The 27388-nt window shown below is 40.0% G+C and overlaps 1 protein-coding gene across 12 annotated transcripts in view; it reads left to right on the forward strand.

Moving 5' to 3' along the window:
• The window catches only part of plekha7a (pleckstrin homology domain containing, family A member 7a), a 203523-nt gene that overhangs the window by 72057 nt on the left and 104078 nt on the right, over positions 1 to 27388 (forward strand). For 10 of the 12 annotated variants that reach the window (XM_056478798.1, XM_056478812.1, XM_056478805.1 and 7 more), the window contains one exon: positions 23525 to 23608. In XM_056478798.1, the coding sequence (XP_056334773.1) occupies positions 23525 to 23608 (84 nt within the window). Of the gene's footprint in view, positions 1 to 12133; positions 12279 to 23524; positions 23609 to 27388 lie in introns of those variants that run through there. The other 2 variants (XM_056478806.1, XM_056478807.1) reach the window with 2 other exon arrangements.

Raw genomic sequence — 27388 nt, forward strand, 5'->3', positions numbered from 1 at the left:
GTCTGAGATTAATCTCTTCGCAGAGGACGACGCCTTCCTTGCCGAGGCTCCTCTGAGATCTCCCGCCGGTACCCAAAGCTCCGTAGCCCCGCAGAGCGCATCAGCTCAGCCCGCGGCTCCACCTCGAGGCCGCCGTTCAGCCAGAATCACGGCTGTCCGATCAAGACGGGGCTCTCCATCTCCATCTCCCAGAAGGCAATCCTCTCCAGCCTCATCATTTGCCTCAGCCATGTCCTCCGTCCCAGCCACAGGGATAAACACCGTCTCTGACCTCCGCCAAGCATTGGCCAGCGCAGGCGTCACCGTTCCGCGCCGAACCACCAAGGCGGACCTCCTGGCTATGTATAACGCCTTGCAATCCGGAGCACCACTTCCTTCCATCACTCCACCTTCCAAAGCCACGAAAAAATCCGGCCAGGTCCAAAAGTCTCCATACCAGCGTCCGGATCGAAACCAGTCTTCCAGACCCGGACGCAGCAGCAGGCCGTCAGCGAGTCTGGGGAGAGCCCAAGGTCCAGAGGACGTAGGATCTCAAACCCCGGAAGTGGGACTCCACGCCGGCTCTGGACTCGTTCCTTCGAGCCGCCAGTATAGCGTGAGCTTGCCTCCGCTAGCGGCACCAGAAGTTCATCCTCAAATATATCCTTGGCCCGCAGCCCCCCCTTCAAACTCAAGCGCAGGGTCGCTACAGGAAGCACAGGCCCAAATTCACATCCTGCCTCCCCATTCCTCCCAAGCTCCTGCGAGCAGTGCGAGCGCGAGGCCGCCTCAGCTCCCAGCTCAAAACCCAGCTCCTCTAATTCCTCCTCTTCTTCCCCAGGTTTTCTCAGGCCCCGACGCAAGTTCCAGCGCGAGGCCACCTCCGCTGATGTCACTAACGTCGGCAGCCCCTCCTCTCTTCTCTTTTCCTCCCACTGGTGATCCTAGGGCCAGCAGCAGCGCGAGCATGCCTCCGCAAGCGGCCCTAGCTTACAACTTTCCTTCAGGCCCCGACGCAAGTTCCAGCGTGAGGCCGCCTCCGCTGATGTCACTAACGTCGGCAGCCCCTCCTCTCTTCTCTTTTCCTCCCACCGGTGATCCTAGGGTCAGCAGCGCGAGCATGCCTCCGCAAGCGGCCCTAGCTTACAACTTTCCTCCAGGCCCCGACGCAAGTTCCAGCGTGAGGCCGCCTCCGCTGACGTCACTAACGTCGGAAGCCCCTCCCCTTTTCTCTTTCCCTCCCACCGGTGATCCTAGGGCCAGCAGTAGCGCGAGCATGCCTCCGCAAGCGGCTCTAGCCTCCAACATCCCACAGCCACTTCTTCACACTAAGTCTTTTTCTCTGTCCACAGCCACGCCTCTACCTGTTCCACCCAACGCCCTCGCCCTGGATCCTCCACCCGTCTCCAACACCATCAGGAGCCAAATCCTGTCAGGTTCGGATGTTGATCTTTTTTCTCTCCTCTCACCCATTTCACCCACATCGGCAGACCGCCAGATAGATTGCGGCCAATTTTCAGTAACCTTAAAAAACACAGCTAACATTCAGTCACGCATCTTATCATTCGCAGAATTCACAATAGCATTTTCAAGATATACAGACGTCATTTGTTCTGTCTATCCCCACAGGAGGCGTGAGCTCAATGATTATCTCGCGATAGTCGCTGAGCTCGCGCTCTCATACGGAGGCTCTCATTTCTATACATACCACCGCCTTTTCTCCGCTAAATGCGCCATTCGCATTTCACAATGGAACCAGACCCCATTCTGGGGAGCCATAGACACAGATCTCCATAATAAAGTCTTTCTCGGTTGCCGCAGTATATCTTGCGCGGTCTGTCGATCCACCACCCACCACACAGAATCATGCCCATTCATAAATCCCATCCCTCCTCCCCTCCCCGACCCAGCCCAGCCCAGATCTACCAGTTACGTCCCTTCAAACCCAAATATTCCGCCCCTTTTTTCTGATCACAGCTCTTCTGTCCCAGCCTCCGCCAGCCCGTGCACCAGCTTTAATAGCGGCAGGTGCTGGAGACAGAAATGTCGTTTTTTGCATGTTTGCAATTTCTGCGGCGGCGCTCACGCCCGCACAGTATGTCCAGTGAGAAAATCTGTAAATAAAAATACCAGAAAGTACCTATCGACTCCTGTGAATGTTTCTCGCCTAAAATCGGAACTGCTCAAACATCCCGATCCCAAATTCACCGAATTTCTATTAACGGGTCTGTCTTCAGGTTTTCATCCAGGTGTCATTAGCCTACCCACCTGTAGTTTTATTTGTCCAAATCTTCAGTCCGCTCTCGCCGAACCCGACGTCGTCGACCGTCTAATCAAAAAAGAAGTAGACGAAAATTTCATGATGGGTCCTTTCTCCGCACCTCCTTTCAGAGTTTATCGCGTCAGTCCTATTGGCATCGCCACTAGGAAATTCTCCGATAAAAAACGCTTAATAATCGACCTCTCCTCCCCGCATAACTCTCCGTTTCCTAGTATCAACAGTCTCATCCCTCTGGAAGAGTACTCAATGATTTATCATGACATCGACCAAGCTATTTCATTAATTAAAATCGCGGGTCGCGGCGCATGGATGGCTAAAGTCGACATAACGTCCGCCTTTAAAGTCATGCCCATCCACCCTGACTTTTGGCACCTTTTCGGCATTCTTTGGCGAAAAAATTATTATTTTTCCGTCCGCCTAACCTTTGGTTGCAGAAGTAGTCCAAAGATTTTCGATACGCTGTCGGAAGCAATCTGCTGGATCCTTTCCAATAACTACGAAATCCCGCATCTAATACATCTACTAGATGATTTCCTAATCATCTCACCACCAGACGCTATACCAGCCGCGCACCTTTTGACAGTTCAGAAGGTTTTCGCTGAACTCGGGATTCCCCTCGCCGAGGAAAAAACCGCCGGTCCAAGCACTTCAATCGAATTCTTGGGCATCAAATTAGACTCCAATAAATTCCAAGCGTCCCTACCAAAGGAAAAAAAATTGATCGAACGATCCTGGTAGCTTCCTCCCTATTAGACAGTCCCCTCTGTTCTAAGCGTGAGCTATTATCAATTCTCGGCCATTTGAATTTCGCAATGCGCATAATTCCCCAAGGCCGCTCGTTTATTTCTCATCTCTTATTTCTCGCGTCCTCAGCTCACGGTCTAGAGGATATTATATCCATCGATGACAATAGCCTAAACGAACTCCGTTTATGGATATTATTCCTCAAACAATGGAACGGTCTCTCCTTCTTTTACAGCGACCTAATATCCTCCCCAGCAGACATTAATTTATTCACCGACGCCGCCCCGTCAATCGGATTCGGAGGCTACTATCAAGGACGCTGGTTCGCGTCCACTTGGCCGCCCCAGCTATTAGACCTGCCGCAACCACTAAAATCATCGGCGCTATTCGAGCTCTACCCACTAGTCGTCGCTGCATCCCTATGGGGTAAAGAATGGTCCTCTTCCCGCATCATAATTCACTGTGACAATGAAGCAACCGTTCACTGTATAAATAAAGGCCGTTCAAATTCGCTAGCACTAATTCCCCTACTAAGACGCCTAACTTGGATCTCAGCATGTGACCAGTTTATTTTAACTGCAAATCACATTTCTGGGTCCAAAAATCAAATTGCTGACTCTCTCTCTCGTTTTGCCTTCCAGAAATTCAGACATTTGGCACCAGAGGCGGATCAGTTTCCAATCCAAGTCCCTCATTATTCAGAGCTGATATTCCCATAGATCATCCTTTAAAAAACCTGCTTGGAGCCTCTCTCGACTTTATCCTTCAGGCAGTGGCTCCTAGAACCCTGCAGTCATATTTAACAGCATGGAAAAGCTTTAAAACATTCCATGCATGTTATAACATACTGTTTCCTGATTTTTCTCTACTTTCCATTTCATCTTACATATCCTACCTCACAATTATCAAAAAACTCCAGATCAATTCCATTAAAGGCTATTTGAGTGGAATTCAATTTTTCCACAAACTAATTTACGGCTCCCCTGCACCTCACATAGCTAATTCGCAAACAACTCTTCTCTTGAAAGGCATACAGAGAACCCACCCCACACGTCATGACACCCGACAACCTATAACACTGAAAACACTCACTAAATGCATATCCACTCTTCGCAAAGGATACGAATCAATCCACACAGCACGTACTCTCGACGCCATGTTTATTTTAGCCTTCTTCGGATTTTTAAGGTGTTCAGAACTCACCATTACATCAGGGTTCAACCCAAACATTCATCCCACCATATCCGATCTAGTAACGCTGGATAACGAAACCATTTCTTTCCTCATTAAACAAAGCAAAACTGATCAAGCAAAAAGAGGCCATTACATTTACATTTTCAACCTTCAATCACCTATCCATCCATACCAAACACTGCTAGCATTTTCACATATCAGGAGATCACAAGCCACTTCCCTTTCAGACCCCCTTTTTACAGACGATAGCAATCGCCCAGTCACTCGTTTCTGGTTCCAGAAGCATCTTAAATGCGTCCTAATTAAGTCGGGCTTTCCAGCTGACAATTTCTCCAGCCATTCCTTCAGAATAGGTGCAGCCACCACTGCAGCACAAAATGGTCTATCAGAGCAGCAGATCCAAACACTCGGACGCTGGTCCTCACAGGCCTTTAAGTGCTACATTCGAGCCGACCGCTCTCACATTAGAAAAGCCCATCAAACCCTTATTCAAAACACATTCCTTCATTGACACGACACTTCCTTCGAAATACACTTTGCATAATATATTTTAATAACGCTAATACAGCATCTACATAGCCGTTCCAACAGGAGATGCACACCTCATTATTATGCACCACTGCAAGCGCAGAGACTGCTCCCACGGGAGACGTACACCTTTTTATGCACCACCGCTAGCGCGGTGACCGCTCCTACGGGAGACGTACACCTTTATAATCATGCACCACCGCAAGTGCGGTGACAGCTCCCACGGGAGACGTACATCTTATGCACCACTGCAAGTGCAGTGACCGCTCCCTCGGGAGACACACACCTCATTATTATGCACCACTGCTAGTACAGTGACCGCTCCTACGGGAGACGTACACCTTTATATATTATGCACCACTGTATGTGCAGTGACCGCTCCCATGGGAGACGTACACCTCATTATGCACCACTGCAAGCGCAGTGACCGCTCCTACGGGAGACGTACACCTCATTATCATGCACCACTGCTAGTGCAGTGACCGCTCCTACGGGAGACGTACACCTTTACAAAATTTTGCACCACTGCAAGTGCAGTGACCGCTCCCATGGGAGACGTACACCTCATTATGCACCACTGCAAGCGCAGTGACCGCTCCTACGGGAGACGTACACATTATAATTATGCACCACTGCAAGCGCAGTGACAGCTCCCATGGGAGACGTACACCTTATCATGCACCACTGCAAGCGCAGTGACAGCTCCCTCGGGAGACGTACACCTTAATTATGCATCACTGCAAGTGCAGTGACAGCTCCCATGGGAGAAGTACACCTTACCACCACTACCAGCGCAGTGACCGCTCCTATGGGAGACGCCCGTCTCCCGTGGGAGCGACGACTCCTGCTGGAGACACTTAACGCATCACCATCAATACAGTTACTGCCTCCTCCCGAGACACACACCTTGCAAAGCACAACCATCAGCTTAACAGCACCCCTCCAAATTTTAAAGATCAGCAAATTTTGGGGGGCTCACTCACTTGTCTGGCTGCTGTCCTGTAACAAAATAAGCAATTTTTGGGGAGCGTTCTGGGGCCGGGCTAGATACTTCGCTCGAATCCCTATTCCTCTTTGTTTCCTGATAAGAGGAATGACTCGAGTTTAGGTGTCTTCCCCGAGCTCAGAGCCCTCTCCCCGGACAGCACGCCAAATACGCTTTATTCTGAAACTGTTGCAAGTGTGAACTCGTGAAGTGATGTTTGATAAACAAATTTCGGGAGGAGCACGCGCAGAAGTTTCAGTATCAAATACGTCATTGACAATTATTCTATTATCCAATCAGTTCTTGACCAAACCCCTATATATACCAAAGCTGTCTTACCTGCAGCATCTTACGACTTTAGCATCCCTCCACCACCCCGTCACCTCACCTCTTAAGCATTACTATCCCGGGGGGAGCGTTCTGGGGCCGGGCTAGATACTTCGCTCGAATCCCTATTCCTCTTTGTTTCCTGATAAGAGGAATGACTCGAGTTTAGGTGTCTTCCCCGAGCTCAGAGCCCTCTCCCCGGACAGCACGCCAAATACGCTTTATTCTGAAACTGTTGCAAGTGTGAACTCGTGAAATTAAGGAAGATTGTAGATATTGCAGTAATGTGAAATGTTTAGCTTATTCAGGAACCTAATTTCACTCCCTTTTTCATCTTCCAAACGCTTCTGTGTATTTGTGGGAGACCTGTGAAAAAAGTCAGTAGTTTTGCTTTGAAACTTTAAAGAGCCACTATTATGGGTTTTTGAAAATGACCTTCCATGAAGAGTGTAACCGCTCTAAGTAAATGACAACATCCAGCTGAGGTTTAAATTTGAGAGCCCTATCATACACCCGGTGCAATAAGGCGCAAGACAAGTTTGGCGCGATTTGTTGCTATTTTCAAACCAGTCGTAATTTTTACGTTTTGCGCCATGTAGGTTTAAATAGCAAATCCATTTGCACTACTTTGTGGACTCATGGGTGTGCGGGTCTATAAAGGAGGTGTGTTAAGGCACCCCTGTGTCAAGTGCAACCCTGTAAGACCATGCGCCGCTGCGCAATCCATATTTTTCTGTCCTTAAAATAGCAAAAGTGGATTCGGACCCTTAGTGCTTTTTCCCCATGCGCTTTACACTTTGCGCCTAGATTGTTAAATTAAAGCCCTGAAAGTGCACCGTGTTTAAAACTATTGACTTAAAGAAAAAAGAGTCAAATCAGAGTCATTTAAATGATTCACTTTTTGTCCAAATCTTTTGCCTGTTCATATCGACATCGACACGAAACAATACCATATATGAGGTGCTGGATCTGGTAAAACGTGAATGCGCTGGCCATTAAAGGAGTAAAGGCTATTTGAAAAAGGTTGCCATCTTGTTTTCTTTAGCTTGCAAAATATGTATTTAATTGTTTTTTGTTACTTGTAATTGCTCTGCGTGGGCTGTACTGTATTTAGTTAACTAATTTTATTCCCATTTGGCATCTAAAACCACGTTAAAAATGTGATGTGTGCATTTTTTTTACTGATTTATTTTAAATGCGTTTGTGAGCTCACGATCCCCTGCCATTTGTCGTTGGTATGGCCACCATCACCTGTTCTTCCGCATGTGCTGCGGCCTATTTTCAACTTTTGCCACTGTGTGGATTAATACTGAATGTGTGTTGTTGTTATTATGTATGGTTAAGATTAGAGCAATACGCTGGTTTTTAACTGCATTGCTTTAATGCACTCCTGCATTGGGCTCACACATATACTCTGAACTCTGACTACTTGTTGATAAGTATAAGGCATTTATTTCTGTTTCGCGCTAAATGCAATCGACCAATCACTACAAACTGGGTCATCGGACCAATCACCACAAACATCACTGAACAAATCATATTATAAGAAAATAAAAAAGTGTTTTTTGACCTTGCATGTATACCAGCCACCAAAATATGACCTTTTATAATGCATAATAGGGGCTTTTTAAACCATGTAGCCAGTCACAGATGTGTCTGTTGAATTGAATGGCCAATCGGAGTTTATTTTGTCAGTCAGTGAAACACCTGCATTTGGAGTTCAGGAAATTTCCTGGGTCAGAATTGGTCTTCAGTGGTGGCTGACCGGCATGGTCATCCACACACAGCGTACTCAAGTTCCCACATGATCTGCGAGCCCAATATAACAATAGCAATACATTTTAAATAGATTCAGTTTATGAATAGAAACAGTTTCTGATTTTTGCTTATCCCATATATTCACGAAAAAACAATCGCTGTCAGCACAGATAGTAAAAGAAAATGTTTAAAACATATTTTACAAAACATTACAGATATATTTGATATATTTGGCAAACACATTGAAAAAGGTGAAGCTATAGGGAAAACTATATAGACTATACAACTATATACTATTTCATCAGCATTTGAAAACATACATATCCATGTATATACATTCATGCTAACTGGCCCAGTCCTTGTCACAAGGGCAAGGACTTTCATTATCAATCCTTCTGCTTTCCCAGTGCTCCTTAAATAGCTCTTCTATGTCCCTTCCCGGAGTAGAAAACTTAATTTCAGCAAATACGTGATCTGCTGTCTGTAGTGTGTCTGTGTCTGAGACAGTTGTAGCATTATAATGCTAAATGTGGCGCCTCATTGCATAGAGTCCCTTCCCACTCAGCTGTTACAGCAGACACAATACTGAAGGCAAAATTTCATTACCTTTCCAGTGACAGATTTAATGAGTAATCTGTTGGTGGAAATTTGCTCTTGTGGGACAAAACTGTTGGTATAACTGCAACAGCTGACACTGAACAGTTTACGCTTATGATTAACAGTTTAGACAAAAATAAAGGCTACAGTTTGTCAGCTTAACAGACGTTCTCTATAACAAAGTGCTCAAATTATGCTGTTAGCAAATACTTTAAAAGTCCATACTAGGAGTAATGGAGCTCTCAGCTCCTGTTACAAGAGAGATGGTACAAGTTGGCATACTTTAATTCAGCTACTCCAGGAGCTAGTTATTTTTAGGTACAATCAGGGCCCAGCTACATTTTCATTAGGTTTCCAGGCTCTATTCTTAATACGCTGCTGACAGGTCTCAAGAGGCAGAGATTGGCTGCATCCCAGCATGCTATTACAAACTTGCCTTGTATACTGTACTCTACAGTATTATTATCTTTTGTATACCGAGAAACAAACCTGATACTTCCCTGGTGAATTTACAGGCACAGTGCTTGAACTTTTTTCAGTATTTATTGGTCCATTCAATTACAAACTTTTTGTTTTGTATACTTTAAGGTGACAGTAATTGATCTGGTGTTGTGCAGTGTTGAAATAACATTGGCCAGAAGGGGACAGAGGGCAGAAGAGCATTTTGCTGCTAACTGCAGATTTGGAATGAAATCAATGGAGGGGTGCAGTACAGCCAGTGAACTGAGATCGCATATAGTGTATAAAGCTATGCATATAATTGGTAGTATATGTATGGACAGTATATACCATACAGTATGTTAGTGAGTTGCTGGTGCATTGATCGCTGTTTCGGCATGTCTTGATTCAGTTGTGGTTGGGTGTACAGGGAATCCATTTGTGGAATTATTCAGAGGAATAATGAGAAAACCATCACATCGCAAAGACCATTGTGCAGACTATTGGGCATTAGATCAGCAAATGCATTTGTTGTGTTGTTTTTATGCAGCAAAGCTTTTCATTATGTTGTTAGAGTCTCTTAAGCTGTCAGATGAACAAGACCGTCCAGATGATTTTTAGAGCAAATGGACTGAAATAAAGTTTTTTTTTTTGTATAGCTCTTGTATAGCAACATTTCAGCAAAACTCTCAGATTAAGGAAAACAGTATGCACATATTGTCATGTCATTTATCAGATTCCTTTGCACTCTTTTAGAATTTACAATCATAAAATCTCAGAATGTTTCCCAGGGATGGGTTGTAGCTGGAAGGGCATCCGCTGCGTAAAACATATGCTGGATAGGTTGGCGGTTCAATCCGCTGTGGCGACCCCAGATTAATAAAGGGACTAAGCCCAAAAGAAAATGAATTAATGAATGAAAACCTCAGAATGAAAACCAAACAGGTGTGTTTTTGACATTTAGAACCAAATATGATATTTATAACTGATTCTTCATGGAGTATATCAAATAGTTTGCTCTCTTTAGGGCTTTTTACACCACACTTAACTTCTGGTTATTGTTGTTCCACTACAACACCACATTTAAACCTGGCTAAAGAAACTTTTCACACGTGTGATTTACAGGTATGGTTAGCTTGGCATTTTATTTTGCAGTAATGAAGCAATTATAAAACCCTGGTGAAATTTTAATGAGTGTGAAACATAAAACAAGGATTCTGTTTACTAATGGTTTACAATGGCACAATGTTAACTATTTTCAAGGGTGAAAAGCCCCCTTTTAAGGCAGAAGTTTACTAATTTGGTATACATACATAATTGTTGAGTTTCATTCATTCATTTTCTTTTCGGCTTAGTCCTTTTATTAATTAGGGGTCGCCAGCGGAATGAACCGCCAACTTATCCAGCACATGTTTTACGCAGCGGGGGCCCTTCCAGCTACAACCCAACAATGGGAAACCCCCACACACCTTTGTACACACTCACATAGACTACGGTCAACTTAAATTATTCAATTCACCTGTACTGCATGTCTTTGGACCGTGTGGGAGCACCCGGAGGAAACCCACGCAAACATGGGGAGAACATGCAAACTCCACACAGAAACGCCAGCTGATCCAGCCGGGGCTCAAACCACCAACCTTCTTGCTGTGAGGCGATTGTGCTACCCACTGCGCCACCATGCTGCCTTGTTTGAGTTAGTATTTTTAGAAATATATTGCATATTTTTCATCTATTAAATTAATTCGTCAGCTCAGATAGCCTAGTGGTTAGTGCACTAACATATAGCACGACAGTGTTGCAGGCATCCAGAGTTCAAGTCCCGGCTTGTGGTTCTTTCCGGATTCTGTCATGCGTTTGTTTATGTGTACGATGATGTCATAGCAGTAGAGTGGAAAAGCAAAGCCATCCATGCAAAATCGAACTAAAAGGAGCCAAGCCATGCCAAACCATACCATAATGCACAGTAAAAAAATGGCTTTAGGTACCCTATCAATAAAGCTAGGATAGTCTTACTGTATTTCCATTAAATAATTGCAACATTGATGAGAATCAGATTCTTTATTTATTTATTTATTTATTTATTTATTTATTTTTTTTTAATTCTTAAATTAAAAAACATAAAACAAAACATAGTAACCACAAACATTTTAACACTAGTGAATATTCTAGGTATTATATGATATAAGTTATGTAGTATGTAATGATCACCAGCGATCTAGCAGCTGCAATAAAGAACTACAAATTCGCTGTTATATGGAGTACAAATCCTGTCATGCAGCACTTACTCACACTGGTTCCTCATTCTGTTGATTACACACACACTCACACAGACACAGCTGAAGTTCATCATTCATTCATTATCTGGACTATGAAAAGAGCATTCTCACACACATCAGAGTCTTGTTATACTGATTGTAAACATTACAACGTGGTTTCCTTGTCTTCCGTATTTGAACCTTGCTTTTGTTTTGTTTGTTTTACGTTGTCTGCTTCCTGCCTTCTGACCTCTCGCCTGATATTTGAATACGACTCTGGATTTCCTGTATACATCTGTTTGCCCTTTTGTTGACCATTGATTGCCTGACCATCTCTGTTTAATAAACCTGCATTTGGATCCACACTTCCTTGTCACATTACATAATAAAAGTTAGCAAGGGCTGTTTAATAGCTAGGTAGTTTTAGCTGAAATCTATCAAGCTACTTGTAATGTCTGTTCTCATTTAACACAATAAATACCTTAACATTTTCTTTGCAGTTATTTCTTTGCCAAATTCAATGTGTAATTAAATTGTAATCAATTGCCACATCCTGTTATTAACTTAAAATTTTAATTTCCACATGAACCAGAAGTTGCTGGGACTTTTATTTCAATATGTTGATGTACTTCCAACTGAAATGGAGTATCGAGTAGGACTGGGGCTTTCTTTATGCATATCATTCCCTTGTAGAACATGGTTAAGCATACTGTGGCTGAAGCCATCAAATTGACGTAAACAGAAAAGGACCACCACTTCAAACACGGAAGCAAAAATGGTCAGACTTTGATTAAAGATTACCAAAACAATTTTCAGTGGATTAACAGATTTATTGTTCACCCAAAGAATAGCAATGTGCTAACAAAACAAACACTGCCAATTTTTATTTCACACAGACTTTAAACCCCTGGCAGCTCTACCAATAACACATGCAGTAGTGTCATTATTACCCTACAGTTTTTGCAGACTCTATTCAGGGGTCATCTATCAGACCATGACACAAGACACCACTACACTGCTGGCATTTTACCCTCCCATCCATATGAGACAGTTATAGCGTCTAAAGCAAGACCACAGAGACAGAAACATAGACAGAGCGCTGAAGCCGAAGCCATGAGAAGACAGGTAAACAAAAGCCAGCTACTCTTCTGCATCACTTTAAATGGTATCTGAGGGACACTTATTGATTGTAAGTGGAGACTGGGTCATGTTCACTCACTGTCAGAATGCTCTTACTGAAGTAATAGGCTCCTTTAGCCAACTGTTAAACAAGTTGCACTGGGGTGTTTCTGTCTGCATGTTTCCAAGGGTGTTAAACACAGTGTGAAGTTCAGTCTTGCTTTAGTTAAATTTTAATTTGAGCAGTTTTGTGCTTCTGAGAAATGTGAGTTTAAGTTTAACAAAGTAGCTTTTGTTGGTGTAGCAGTCGCAATACTCGATAAATCAAATAATGATTGCACAGGCTGAAAGATTGTATTAAAAGGCTGTCATATGCAATTATTTTGGCTGCTCTATATGGCGTGATAAATTGTGTGCCGACCCTGGGTCAGTGTGTGGGATTTCTAACCGATTATGTAGTGATTCATTGTCCTGGTGGTAATCAGGGGACCTGCATTAAATGTCAGAAGCTGAAATTTGTATCTCAGCTTTCTGTAAATTCCATCTCTCTGGCTCATTCTATGCGATGTGATGTGAATGGTAATGGCCTTGTCCCAATGAGAGAGCCCTTTAAAATGCGTTCAACCTGCCGGTGCTGTTTAAACACGGCACATTTTTAAATAGACAGCACCTTTGGCCTTTGCACGCCCATTGAACAAATAAACGGTTCAAAGCAATTCATTTAGCAGATTCAGAACATTCCAGCTGGCTAGGGCCAAGCAATAAAAGAGAGAAATCCTTCACTTTAGAGTAAGTAGAGGGGTTGATGACTTTAAACAATCTGTTTCTGACACATTTACGCAGTCATCTGACGTCCATTGCATAGCCGGATATAGCCTTGCATCCTCCGATGAATGAATGCGTTTGTATTTATAGTGGTTCTTGGCTTTCATTTGCTGTTTAGCTTGTGAGGTGCTGTTTGCTGGAGGGTCTAATCAGCGGAAGACCATTTATGACCACTTGACATTACTTCCAATCATCCTGACATTGATTTGGAGAGCTTGTCTTGTCACAAATTGAAAAGAAGCATCAAGTGTGTTAGTGACGACTTTAAAAACTTTCATTTTTTATGGGCAATCAACAGAAAGAGTCTTTCTGATGGGCAGGATCAAGTCTGATTTGCATTTGATTTTTGCATTTTGATTTAATATGTAGTTCATTTTACAGTATGAGGTATGTTCATCTGAAATAGATTTAATAATGGACCAGTCCGAAAACATAGATAGATAGATAGATAGATAGATAGATAGATAGATAGATAGATAGATAGATAGATAGATAGATAGATAGATAGATAGATAGATAGATAGATAGATAGATAGATAGATAGATAGATAGATAGATAGATAGATAGATAGATAGATAGATAGACAGACAGACAGACAGACAGACTTAATTTAAATGCAAAATAATCACAAAAACTGGAAATTATCTCATAAAACATCCAATTCCAAACCATATAATCAAATAATATTCATTTGAGTGTGCAATTAATTGTTTTACATGACTTACAGACATTGCATAAGCAGCGCTAGTGATGTATTTAAATGTGTCTCTCAAAAAAACGATGTACTGTATCACCTGCGCCCTCACAATCCTAACATTACATGGAAGTGAATGGAAATAGTTTTGCAGCCTGTGAAGTTAGCAGACGCAGATGAAGAGCAAGTGATTTCCATGTGAAGTCAATGCAAACATGTGATTAGACATCTTGTGGTGCAAAGCGAGTGAATGACATGAATTGGTGAATTGGGCTTTCCTGCCATTGATGAATTTTACGGCAATTCGAGTTTTGGGGTTTATTACTGTAGTGAAAGCCATAACACATGTCCTGAGTGATGTACATGATGCCAGATTTTCTGGGGAGAGAAATCTGAAAAAGAGAAAGTAAGATCGGGTATAAAAATGAGAGTTATCAAACCTCCCTTTGGCTTAATACCGCCTGTTTCAGATCTTGTCTTGACAAGAGACCAAAATAAAGAAGCTTTATTTTTATGATGATTTGTGTCATTGTGTCAGATTGCACACCTAACATACTGTAGTAGGCCACCTAATATGGTAAATAAGATTTCATATATTTAATTTTTTATATTTGTATGTTTTTTAATTGCAAAATTGTCTGCAAATTTTGGGGAATTACCACCCCAAAATCAGTCATTTTTATGGGAAAAAATTTACAAAAAAAAGTAGGGGGTCTGTCTAGCATTCATCCATTCATTTTCTTTTCAGATTAGTCCCTTTATTAATCTAGGGTCACCACAGCGGAATTACCCGCCAACTTATCCAGCATAGTTTTACGCAGAGGATGCCCTTCCTGCTGCAGCCCAACACTGGGAAACACTCATACACTCTTGCATTCTCACACATACACTATGGCCAATTTAGCTTATTTAATTCCCCTATAGCACATGTCTTTGGGCTGTGGGTAAACCGGAGCACCCAGAGAAAACCCACGCTAACACAGGGAGAACATGCCAACTCCACACAGACATGCCAGCTGGCCCAGCCCGGGGCTCGAACCAGCGACATTCTTGCTGTGTACCCACTGCGCCACCGTGAGGCCCATCTGTCACACTTCATAAAAACAGTCTTCAGAAACACTTTGACTGACATTCTCCCTTTGCACATGCTATCCGAGGGGGAAAGCCCCACCCATTAGTGATGATCTCTCCCTCATTAACATAGACAGCCCTGAGTGAGAAGCAGCCGTCTGCCAGTATACTTTACAATGTACTTTGCACTGTACACCATTTCATAGTCTACCTTGTTTTAAGCCGCCTATTTTAACTTTTTTAGTTCTTTGCTAAAAATCTGCTGCTATGCTGATGCATTGGGGTTTGTAGCTCTGCCCTCTTTTGAAAAGAGCTCAATCTCTTGACTATATTTATATACTATTTTACATACAGCTTCCATTTTACTATATATTTGTGTTTTATGTTATGTATGTGTTTGTTTGTATTTTATTTTGCTGTACAATAATATTAAAATATTGAACATTTTGTAAAGGATTATGCATTTAATAACTTTTAAAAACATTTAATAAATGTAGCATTTTTAACTTAATTAAATCCCAGCCTTTTTTTATTTTGATCATTTTTCAATTAATTATGCATCCCAACCGTAGATGGAGGACCGAATCTTTAGATGTGCAATTGCGAGACATTGTGAGTGTTTCCATACGAACACATGAGACTAAACAGGTGTGGTGATTATAGAGATCCGGGGGGCTCCTGTCAAGGATGCATGCCATGTTTGTGCACACAAATCCTTTGCTCACCACAGGCTGTCAGCCAGAACTGTAAAGAGCTCCATTACCAACAACCGTAAAGCTTATATAGCCGTTGCAACCTGTGTGGCATCTCCATGCAGTGAATTATGGACTTTAGGTATATAGGAGCAACTAGAAAGGAAACAATGTGCTCTGACCTCACCTCTACCTCCCATTTTTTCAGTGGAAGTGTCAAAGAGTGTTGAGTTCACGTGTTTACACTGTTGATGCACACAAGCCAGTTTCCTCTGTTGAAATGATGCCTCATGACTTCAAAGCATACCTGTTCAGATAGGGAGTGTTTTTGGGTGAGGCTTTCAGGTCAGTGTGTCCATTTAAAGTAAAACACTGAACCTGGATTAAAAAAACAGTTATCACAAAGTCAGGTCATATTTATTTCTTTAGTGCTTTTACAAAGATTGTGTCAGAGCAGCTTAACATAGATTTAATACACCATAACATTATTTTAGATTGTGTAACATTCCCAAATATCAGGCAGGGAGCAGAATTGTGGTAGAATGCTGGTGTAGTTCTAGTTAAACAAAAGCTGATCCACTTCAGTTTAATACAAATGTCACTGTTGCAATGATGGAAGGAAGGAAGCAAGGAACCAAAAACAAATCTGAGAGAAACCAGGCTCAGTAGGGGCGACTAGTTCTCCTCTGGCCAAACAAAAATGAGCAGAGCTACAGTCTAAAAGGTGTTGAAAGGCTTGAGAACGATGATCATCTATCGTGAAGAAGTCTCAGCTCCAAGTAGGTGACCGTGTGGGTGTTCAGCCTAGCTGAATGGATCTATTAAGAGGTTCATCTGTCACTGGAGTCTTTGCAGGAATCAGTTTTGTGCTCTTGAATCATCACTGACCATGACACCAATCTGTTATGTATACAGGACGGATCCAAGATTATGTGTACCTCTGGATAAGGAGAAACAGACAGACTGACATGAGCCTTGAGGTGTCAGGATTCTGCCACTTCGGTCTTGTTTCTTGGTAATTTGGTGACGGAGTCCAGACACTAGTCCTGTCATGTCTTGTATGTTGTACTCGGCTCGAGTTTTCTCGGGTTGAGCACTCATTTTCTGTCATTGTGTCTTTGTTTGAGCACCGTCTTGGCCGCGCTTGGACCACGTGTGCTATCGCTTGATGCGGGTGTGCGAGGTTTGGGCGTGCTTGGGATGCGCGTCTTGTACTGGTCTGTTTGTTGTTTTGTTCGTAGCATGGTGTTTTCATTCTCAGCACTTGAGTCTAGTTGGTTTTGTTTTCGGTTGCCGCTGGGTTCTGAACATGCATGTCGCATGTGTAAGTGCACAATGTTTTCATTTATCATGTGCTCGTGTCTTACGTTCAGTCTTCTGTTGATGTTGTGTTTAGCACCATATGAACCATTCATGTTTATATGCACTGCATGCTTTAGTGTTGTTTAATGTGAAGACACGGTTAATGAGTTCTCTCATTGGCTGTGTGTTCTAGTCTTGTTTTTACGTGAGCACATGGTTTGTGTTGTGTTTTTGTACCATGTGCTCTCTTGTCTATCATCTTGTCACACCCACCTTGTTATCCTATTATTTATCATTATGTTTACCTGCCTGCTTGTCATTTTATTGGTTTGCCATTTTATTGGTTTTATTGATTCCTATTTATTCTCTCAGTGTGCTCTTGTTTTTTTGTATATAATAAAATCCTTGGTTTACTGCATTTGGGTCCTCACCATCATCCTTCCCACCGCCCCAACCCTGACAAGAAGTTGTTTATATTGAGACTTTAGGGAAGTTTTCCTGGCACTGCCATACTTTTCTAGTTAATTGGTTGCTTTTAGAATTGCTAACATGTTTTTGTATTGAACGTTTTTTAAAATATATGAATGTGAAATCTCAAATATTAAAGGGCATTTCGGGTGTTGTTTTTAACTAACTCTAACTCATAATAAAAAAAATTGTTCATTAAAATGTTGTATACAATTAGATAAAATATATATGATCAAATCCCTCTGAAATAAAAAGAAACGCTTCATAATACAGATATGAATATATCTAAAGTTTGATGTATGTAAGTGGTGCTGAAGTGGAGGTTTATGACTTTGTACAGATTGAGAAAACAACTTATATGTATTATACAGTAATTGTAACTGATATCTACACAAATTGATAATCTGTGACAAAAGTAACTATTATAAAATAAGGATCCACTTAAATATAAAACAGTCAACAAACTAAATATATCATATCATCTGCTCATGTTAAATGTTTAAAACTACATTTATGGATTGATTTTAGGAGCTGTTCGTCTTTAATGGAGATCTGTTCTGTGGTTCGTCTGCCAAGTGTTCATGAGAAGCGTGGGAGATGTTGGTGCTGGATTCATGTCTGACACCGGTTGCCTTTTTCTCTCAGGGACCAGTCAGCTTCCTCTGCTTGACTTGATTAGTACAGTAACCAAGGCTGATTTTTGCTTGGCTTTCTATATATAATATTACATTGCTTTGTCATACTTTTTCAGCATATCACATATTATTATATTATTATAGTATATTAGTGGTTTAAAGACTGTATACCAAGATGGTTCAGTTATAGTATTATTGGGAGATAAAAGTTGAGCATGCAAAAAAGCGTAACAGTCTGGTGAAACAAATCCCATTCATTTTCTCCATAGGGGTATAGAATTTGAAACATTAAATTAGGCATGAACTGCATTTTTATAGGAGATGGTTTTGCATACCCTACATAGCTGCCTGGAAGCATTGCAAATGTAGCCACCGAGTGAACTGACTTGAAATTGAAATAGGCTATAGTAAGATATGTTTGTTGATTGCCGAGATGGCAGTTTCTTATACACTGTGGCATGCAAAATTATATGCATATAATTTATGTTATAATTAATCTCTGTTTTTCTGCAGGTATTGCTAAAAATGTTAAATCATAGGACTTCTCATCAGCTTCAGTAACCAGATTACTTACATCTAAATTGATTGACTTAGCTTTACATATAAAAAACTGCTAGGATTTGATCAGTATATATAGTCAAGCCAGAAACTTCAAACCCCCGGTAGTTTTTATGTCAGTTTTTTGGCCAGAAATGGAATAACACAGGCTTCTCCCAAAAAATAACAAGACAGTGTAAAAAAGGCATCATTGTTGAAGAAATTCATTCATTCATTCATTCATTTTCTTTTCGGCTTAGTCTCTTTATTAATCCAGGGTCGCCACAGCCTAATGAACCGCCAACTTATCCAGCACATGTTTTTACGCAGCGGATGCCCTTCCAGCTGCAACCCATCTCTGGGAAACACATACACACTCATTCACACTCATACACTACAGACAATTTGGCCTACCCAATTCACCTGTACCACATGTCTTTGGACTGTGTGGGAAACCAGAGCACCTGGAGGAATCCCACGGGAACGCAGGGAGAACATGCAAACTCCACACAGAAACACCAACTGACCCAGCCGAGGCTCGAACCAGCGACCTTCTTCTTGCTGTGAGGCGACAGCACTACCCACTGCGCCACTGCGTTGCCTTGTTGAAGAAATATTTTTTTAGATTTTATTTGTATTTAAACAAAAACTTCAAATCCGAATTTGCCATGGGTATTAATTATTTCGGGCTTGACTGTAAATCTCACGATCACCAGCGATCCAGCCTGTGCTGACCGCTGGTAAACACAGTTCGCTAAAGAATACAAATCAGCTAGCAAAAGAACTACAAGACCCAGTCATGCACCACTCACACACCTGACCTAAATTCTGTCTGATTGTAAACTCTCACAGCTGAAGCCGCTCATAAACTGATTACATGGACTATAAAGAGAGCACTCACACACACATCTGGGCTGGGTCTTGTAAACTGTACTGTGAGCATTACGATGTGTTTGCCTTTCCTTACCTTGCCTTGCTTTGCTTTGCTTTGCCTTCTGTGTTTGAACCTTGCTTTTTTTGTTTGTGTTATGTTGTCTGCTGCCTGTCTTTTTGTCCATCCGCCTGTTTATGAGTAAGACTCTAATTTCCTGGGTACATCTTTTTGCCCCTGATTTGACCATTGCTTGCCTGACCATCTCTGTTCAATAAACCTGCGTTTGGATCCACACTCCCTTGTCAGCGTCTCCCTTGTGACAGTATATAAATATTGATCGCTTTTTTTCATCCATTGTACTTCTTAATTTTATTTAGCTTGACTGATAATGTTTACATTTGTTCACTGATTATTCACTTGGAACATGCAGCCATTTCAATAGTATCCAATTCAGTAGTTTATAAATATGGAGTTTCACAATGGGCACAAGTTAGTCACATGGCTATGTTTTAAAAGTTACTTACTTGTGAGCTTTGCTTAATACATTACTAAATAATTGTCAAAAGACAATGGCACTTATTACTATATTTTAGTGTAGTAGATGCATTGCAGCAGACTGAGGCTGTTTACACAGGATAAAGCAAATAAAACAAATATTTCGAGTACATTTTTCTTGGAAACAGCGCAACTGAATGAAGCAAAATGGGGCGTCACTTTACTGTTGGTGTTGTGTCATGTTATGCTGCATTGCAAAGGTTCCATATCCATTTGTTCTGTGATCTGAAATAGTATGTTAGAAATAGAACGGGGAGCAGTTTGCTTTTGGTGATTGGATGCATCACATTTTAAACATTCCAAATCCATCTGTACTGATGTTGGAATGTTGTATGTCAGAGATAGAATGGTGCAGTAGTTTGCTGTTAATGACATGTAGCATTGTTGTTAGAAGCAGTACAGATGCATGTATTATGTCAGAAATAGAATGTTATATTATTTATATTGTATTATTTAGGATTGGCAGCTAGTGGCTTAGTGGCTAACACTGTCACCTCACTGCAAGAAGATTGCTGGTTTGAGTCCTGGCTGGACCAGTTGGCATTTCTGTGTGGAGTTTGCATGTTCTCCCTGTGTTTGCGTGGGTTTCCTCCGGGTGCTACGGTTTCCCCCACAATGCAAAGACATGCACTATAAGTGAATTGGATGAACTAAAATTGGCCATAGTGAATGAGTGTGTGTGTGAATGTGAGAGTGTATTTTTGTTTCCCAATACTGGATTACAACTGGAAGGGCATCCGCTGTGTAAAACATATGCTAAAATAGTTGGCGGTTCATTCCGCTGTGGCAACCCCTGATAAATATGGGACTAAGCCGAAGGAAAATGAATTATTAAAGGATTATTTTTTGTGCAGTTCTTTGCACAGCATCAAATTAATACTACAAAACAACTTAACAATGTCTATGATTTATACTCAAATAAGTTTGCCTCATGTGGGTAACATTTCTGGTGTGGTCTTTTACTTGGTAGCTCACATTGTACGGTGTTGAAATTATGATGCAGTGTGGTGAAGCATGGTTCTACATAAAAAATGCTATGTAGAATCAAGGTAAACATAAGTGGTTATCGTGAAATTATGTCTTATGTTCGCTTTTCAAAACATTCAGTCAGAGGTTTGCTGGTCTAAGTGATCTGTAAATCAAACCCTGGGTTTTCGTGTACGTGTACAGGAAGGACATGTGTATGAAATGTACAACAAAATGCACCAAATGCTTAGGTAATATATTTAAGATTTTAAAATGTAGACATCATCTGTAGTGGATTTACCATCTAAAACATGGTATGAAATGTACACGGAGCATTGTATTTTACGTTTAACAGAAACGAAGACTGAGGCATGTATTTTCAACATATCTGGGCTGTTACTTGTTTAATTACGTTATTAATATTTCAAATCCATTTGTTCTGTTCTCAGAAGTAGGGAGTATTTCAGGAAAAAAAAAGTATTCATTTATGTTTTATGCATGGCATCACGCCACTCTTGTCTACTGTAGATAAGACCTAAGGTTCCCTAGATTGCTAAAAACCATACATTTAAATGTAAATATAATTATCGTTAGAATTTTCATCAGACTTCTTTTTTTGTTCCTTTCCCAAAGCGAATTTTCCCTAGTACTGAATAGACTTGAAAGGCCCTTTTGAGTTGCTTTGACAATAACTGCAGCGTAACCAATTATTTAGTCTCTTTTTGTTTTAGAGACAAAATGAAACACTTGCATACACAGTAGAGACAGAGCATGTGTTCATATAGGCAGTGTTTCTGACGTGTTCTCCTCACATGTAACAGAGAACACACTTGATGTTGATGCAGTTTCTTAAAATAGACAAGTTGGAAATACATATCATGCTAACATGTTGCCAGACCTTAGACTAGATTACACCGGGGGCAGAAATCTTTTCCAGCGATACCTTAGTGTAATATATGTGACCCTGGGCCACAAAACCTATGTCTTATGTTGTATGTTGCTGGCAGCTAGCTCTCTGCAACTCTCACATGGTTGGCCACTGAAGCTAAGCAGAGCTGTGCCCGGTCAGTACCTGGATGGGAGACCAGGTGGGAAAGGACCACGCTAGGTTGTTAGTGAGACCAGCAGGGGGTGCTCAACCTGCAGTCTGTGTGGGTCCTACCACCCCAGTATAGTGAAGGGAACTCTATACTGCTCAGTAAGTGCCGTCTTTCGAATGAGACGTTAAACTAAGGTCCTGACTCTCTGTGGTTGTTAAAAATTTCAAGATGTCCTTCGAAAAAAAATCAGGGTTTAACCATGGCATTCTGGCCAAATTTGCCCTCTGTTCATGACCTCCTAACCATATATATATATATATATATATATATATATATATATATATATATATATTTTTTTTATATAGCAATTTTAGAACACAGAACATACAAGGTCAGTAAGTGAGTTTTTTATATTTTTATATTTTTCAGTGAGTTAAATTAGTTTTTTTCACTGCTCATTTACATTTATGAATAAAAAAAATTACCATATATAATGAGCAAATAAACAACATGTCAAATTTTGAAGTCGGCCGTATTCTCATAAAAAAATAATACATCTTTTTCTTTAAATTCCAATACAATATTCATACTCTGCTTAACAAAAAAAGCAAAGACCGCACCAAAATAATTGCGTATAAAAACAATCATACAATAAATGAACAATACTCTCTTCTTTTTAATTACGGAAAGCACATTTTAAATCAAATCTTCACAAAATTTTCAATTACATGTTTTACAGGATAAATACGATGAACAATTTTAAATGATACCTCTCTAATTTTATTTGTCATACAAAAACATCTGACAAAAAAACAATGGCTGAAGGAACACTGACAATCCGGCAAATCTAATAATAAAAGATTATTACAACATTTTTTTTTCTTTTATATTTATACCTTCCAATTTAAGACTAAAATCTAAATTTGTATTTTGAACTCTATCATTTTCTAATAATTTCTTAAGCTCTGAGGGAATACCATTAATTACCATCTTATACTTTTTGACAGGTCTATAAAGGGAAAATCTTTCTAGAAACTCTAAATGAGTAAGCACATGACCATTACTAATTAAAAGTTGTGAAACGATATTATTCTAAACCAAATAATACTGGCAATAGCCAAATTATACATTGTATGGGTCAAACTTATTTTCTTTTACGCACAAAAATCATTGAAATGTAAATAAAGTGTATCATGAAGATCTTGTTTTGTATATTTCCTACTATAAAACATCAAATCAAATTTAGAATTTGAAGGGGATATTTTGAATTCTCAGATTCCAAATTTTCAAATAGATGCATTTCAGCCAAATGTTGTTACATATTAACAAAATATGCATCAAGACTTTTTCATTCCAGTTTTAAAATAGACACTTATCACTGATTTTATGGTAATAGGATGCATAATCGATGATGTTAGGTTGTGTTTATATAGATATGTATGTATGTTTGCATTAATTTGCTAACAACCTGATTAAACAGGCAAAGCACCACTCAATATCATTGTGATTCATTCTTTGTTATTCATATTGTGATGGACATGTTTTGGAAAAACCAAGGGACTGATTGTACTGATGTTCGTTTGCTGATTTGTGTTGCAGGGAAGCATAATAATCACCATGCTAATGCAATGTTGTTTGTGTTCGTCTTATCTACAGCCATAACCAGAGGACGACTACATTCATCCATCCAGTGACAGGCCAGATCTCCACTGAGAACTCTGACTTCAGACTTCAGGATCAGTAAGTGTTCCTGTTTTCCACATTACTTTCAGTACTTGAGTATTTCTGGTTTAGTTATATTTATGTCCTGTCTTAAAGAATCAGCAGAGTTGTTTGTTGAACTCCCTAACAATACAGAGATTTTATAATGAGACATATATACTTTTCTGAAAGCTCAGGTCATTCCTGTCTTGTCAATAAGGGCTTTTTTAAGCATGAGTGAACTGCATATGGGGCCAAAATAATTACAGCAGCAATTTTTCCTAAAAGCATGTTTAGTTAAGCAATATCTCACGTCACGATGAGTTCAGTATCACACAAGGGCTGTTTTTGTTCAGAATAGTGCAACGAGCACAAATATGATTCTCTACAACAGTTCAGTAGATGATTAGTTAATATTGTGTTACATTTTAGACATTTTCTGTTTTTTTCTTCACATTTTGCCAAATATTACTTGCTATAATACAACAAAAATACTTCTCTTATCAACACACATTAGTGGTTCATTTCTGAATGAACTTACATTTTAAAGGGCCACATAACCCCCTTGTCTCAGCAGGGTGTTTTCACACCTCTAGTTTGAAAAAAGTCAGGAACGTGGGTGTGTCCAGCTCTGTTTAGGTGGCAGTGTCGGGGGAGGGAAAGAGGGAAGGTTTTGCATAAAAATGGCAGTTTCCGTTTGAGCACGCGCTGATTTTCACAGAGGCAAAACAAACACAGACACAGGGGAGAAAGACAGTGACTGTGCCTACATGGACAACAGTAATCAAATTATTTGCCAAATTATAAATTTTTCGACTTTAACTACTGCAGTTTGGCACTTTCACTTTCATTCAGGAACATTTCATGCATGCCCCCCACAACAAATGAGATATTGTATGCGAGGAACAACTGGAAGCATGTAATTTTAATGGAATGTTTGATACCGCACGTCAGATGGGAGAATAAAAAACCTCCGCATTTCTCGATAACTTAGATGCACTTGTGTGTATAGACTATCCTGTCACAAAATACAGTGAAAATCCTACACGACGGTAATAGTTTGATTAAGGTGTTTACATGTTTACGTTCGGAGAGCAGCATTTACAGAGGATCTTTCAGTCTATAATATTGCAGTGATATTAACGTACTGTTAACTTAGTAACTAAATTATTTTGACTAAGATATGTCTTTAAAAACTAAAAGAGTACTGCTGATGATACGAACTAACTTTGCCATCTCAATAAACAAACAATGAACACTGATCACGCGCACTTACCAAATCTGTAGAGACAGGACAATCAACACCAACTGGAGCCAAAGATGAGCGGCAAATCCAGATTTCATCATTTCCAGATGCGAAAAGCTCTCGGGTAAAAAATGTTCCTTACAAACATATTTTTGTCGCGTAATCCACACGTGAGTCCAGCTGCGCTTTCATAGCGGGAAATGAAAACAAAACCTTCGTTGCAGCACATTTATAAACAAAACACTGACAACCCATGTCTCCAAATTCTTGTTCTTCTACTTGTTTGGCAACACAACATGGCGTCTCTCTGCCATCAGAACACTGTAACTGGTAAAAACTTTTTTCGAAGCTATCATGCATATTAATGAAGTTGCACTTCATTCACAATAGAGCGCGCTGATTGGTTTTGGAGTCTTTCTCATGAATTAATGCTGCACACTCAGTGACGTCACAATGTACTCACCGATACAGACATCCACATTCCACGCTGGATTACACGCAAGGATCTAAATCGGAAGGATCTAAATCGTTTTAAATCGGAAAAACGGATTTGCTCGAAATAACACAAAAACAACTTATTTTTTACTTTTTTGTGAAATATATGTGTCCTAATAGTGTTTATAGCAACGTGGGACACATATATGACTGTCAACATCTCAAAAAATGTGTTTTGGTGTTTCGTGACCCTTTAAATTAATTGAGTAAACCAGTGATTTAACTGCTTTTTCATAAAAAGAGCCAGTTACTTTATACCTCAATGAATCAGCCATTTGAATAAATCAAATAAATAAATGAGTCAAAGAATTAAATGACTGATGTAGGTATTTACTGATACATAATTGCTTCTTATAAGTTTATTAAAAATATTTTCATATTTGTATATCAATGAAACAGGAATAGTTTTTTCTTTTTTAAATATTTCCCAAAAGATGTTAAACAGAGCAAGGACATTTTCACATTATGGCTGATATTATTTTTCCTTCTGGAGAAAGTCTTGTTTGTTTTATTTCGGCTAAAATAAAAACAGTTTTTAATTTTTTAAAAGCCATTTTAAGGTCAAAATTATTAGCCCCTTTAAGCTATATATATTTTTTCGATACAGAACAAACCATCGTTATACAATTCCATCCATACAGTACATTTCATCATTGATGATTTCTTAAAAAATACTGTAAAAATCTCGTCTTGTCTCGAGGAGTAAGCATCTCGTCACACCGCAATCTTTATAGTTACTTTATGGGTAATTTTACATGCAAATTTGATATGCAGTTCATCTTTGATTAGTTAGATTAGCAGTTTTCACAAAAACAAAACAAAGCATCAAAACAGTTTTGTGTTTATTCAACACTGAAGACTTTAGTAATGTCTGCTAAAATTTCAGCTCTACCTTCACAAAAATGGTTTCAAATATATTCAAATAGAAAAGTATAATAGAGACTAAAACAAATGAAAAATTCTTTAAAAAAAACTTACCATTCTCACACATTTATATGTTAGATGTGTTACGTTAGTCTGTGTAGGTTGCTACTAGATATTTCTTTCATTCACCTGTTAGCCAGCAACCCAATTTTTATTAACAGGAACTCAAAAGATAATAAAACATAAAAACATCTCCAACAGATAAATAAACATCACATACATTCAAGCACAAAATTATTCATATCCTTGGAATCGTGCACTTATTGGCTAAATTCTCCATCAATCATGTTGTTACCATAAAGCTAATGGCTAGAAGTACCTTAGCGAAATGCCAAGGTATGCATAGCGAAATATCCAACACTATCTCACGCCAATTCTTAACTTTTGATTTCGTATGAATTTTGATTTCGGTTGAGTTTAGGGGTGGGGTTTGTTAAATATTTTAAATATAATATTTTCATACAGCTGAACTGAATTTAAACTGACAAAACATAAAATAGTTACGTTTGCTGGTGAGATCAGGCTGAAATGTCAAGTTACGACTGCTTTATTTTGGATATTTTCCACATGACTTTGAACTTTTTTATACAGTGGGTGGTCTTGTTCTGTTTGTAACACTGCAAGCTATAAAATTGTGTTGCTTTTTACTACTAATATGCTGTTTTTGTAAGTTACTATGTAAACTTTACCAACATTGGTTAAAAGGGACGTACACAAAGGAATAACCATCCATAATTCGGCTCTGTTGTGTTGATGTACTAAATATGTGCTCTATGGGATGTTGTTCAATGGATCCTTACATTTTGAAATGAACTGAGATTCACAACAGTGGATCTGCTTGTGACCTGTATTTCAGTGTTTTCCAACCCTGTTCCTGAAGGCACACCAACAGTACATATTTTGGATGTCTCCCTTTTCTGACCCATTAACTTCAGGTGTTGGAGTCTCTTCTGATGTTATGATAAGTTGATTCAGGTGTGTTAGATTAGGGAGAGGTTGAAAATGTGTACTGTTGGTGTGCCTTCAGGAACAGGGTTGGGAAACACTGCTGTATTTTGATAAAATAGGTAGTACTCGTTTTATAAGAGTTGAAGAAACCCTTGAGTACTTCTAACAGATTTGTGTGTGTTGAGCATCATTATAGATAACTTTAG

Source organism: Danio aesculapii, chromosome 18 (assembly GCF_903798145.1).
Source record: "Danio aesculapii chromosome 18, fDanAes4.1, whole genome shotgun sequence".
NCBI lineage: Eukaryota > Metazoa > Chordata > Actinopteri > Cypriniformes > Danionidae > Danio > Danio aesculapii.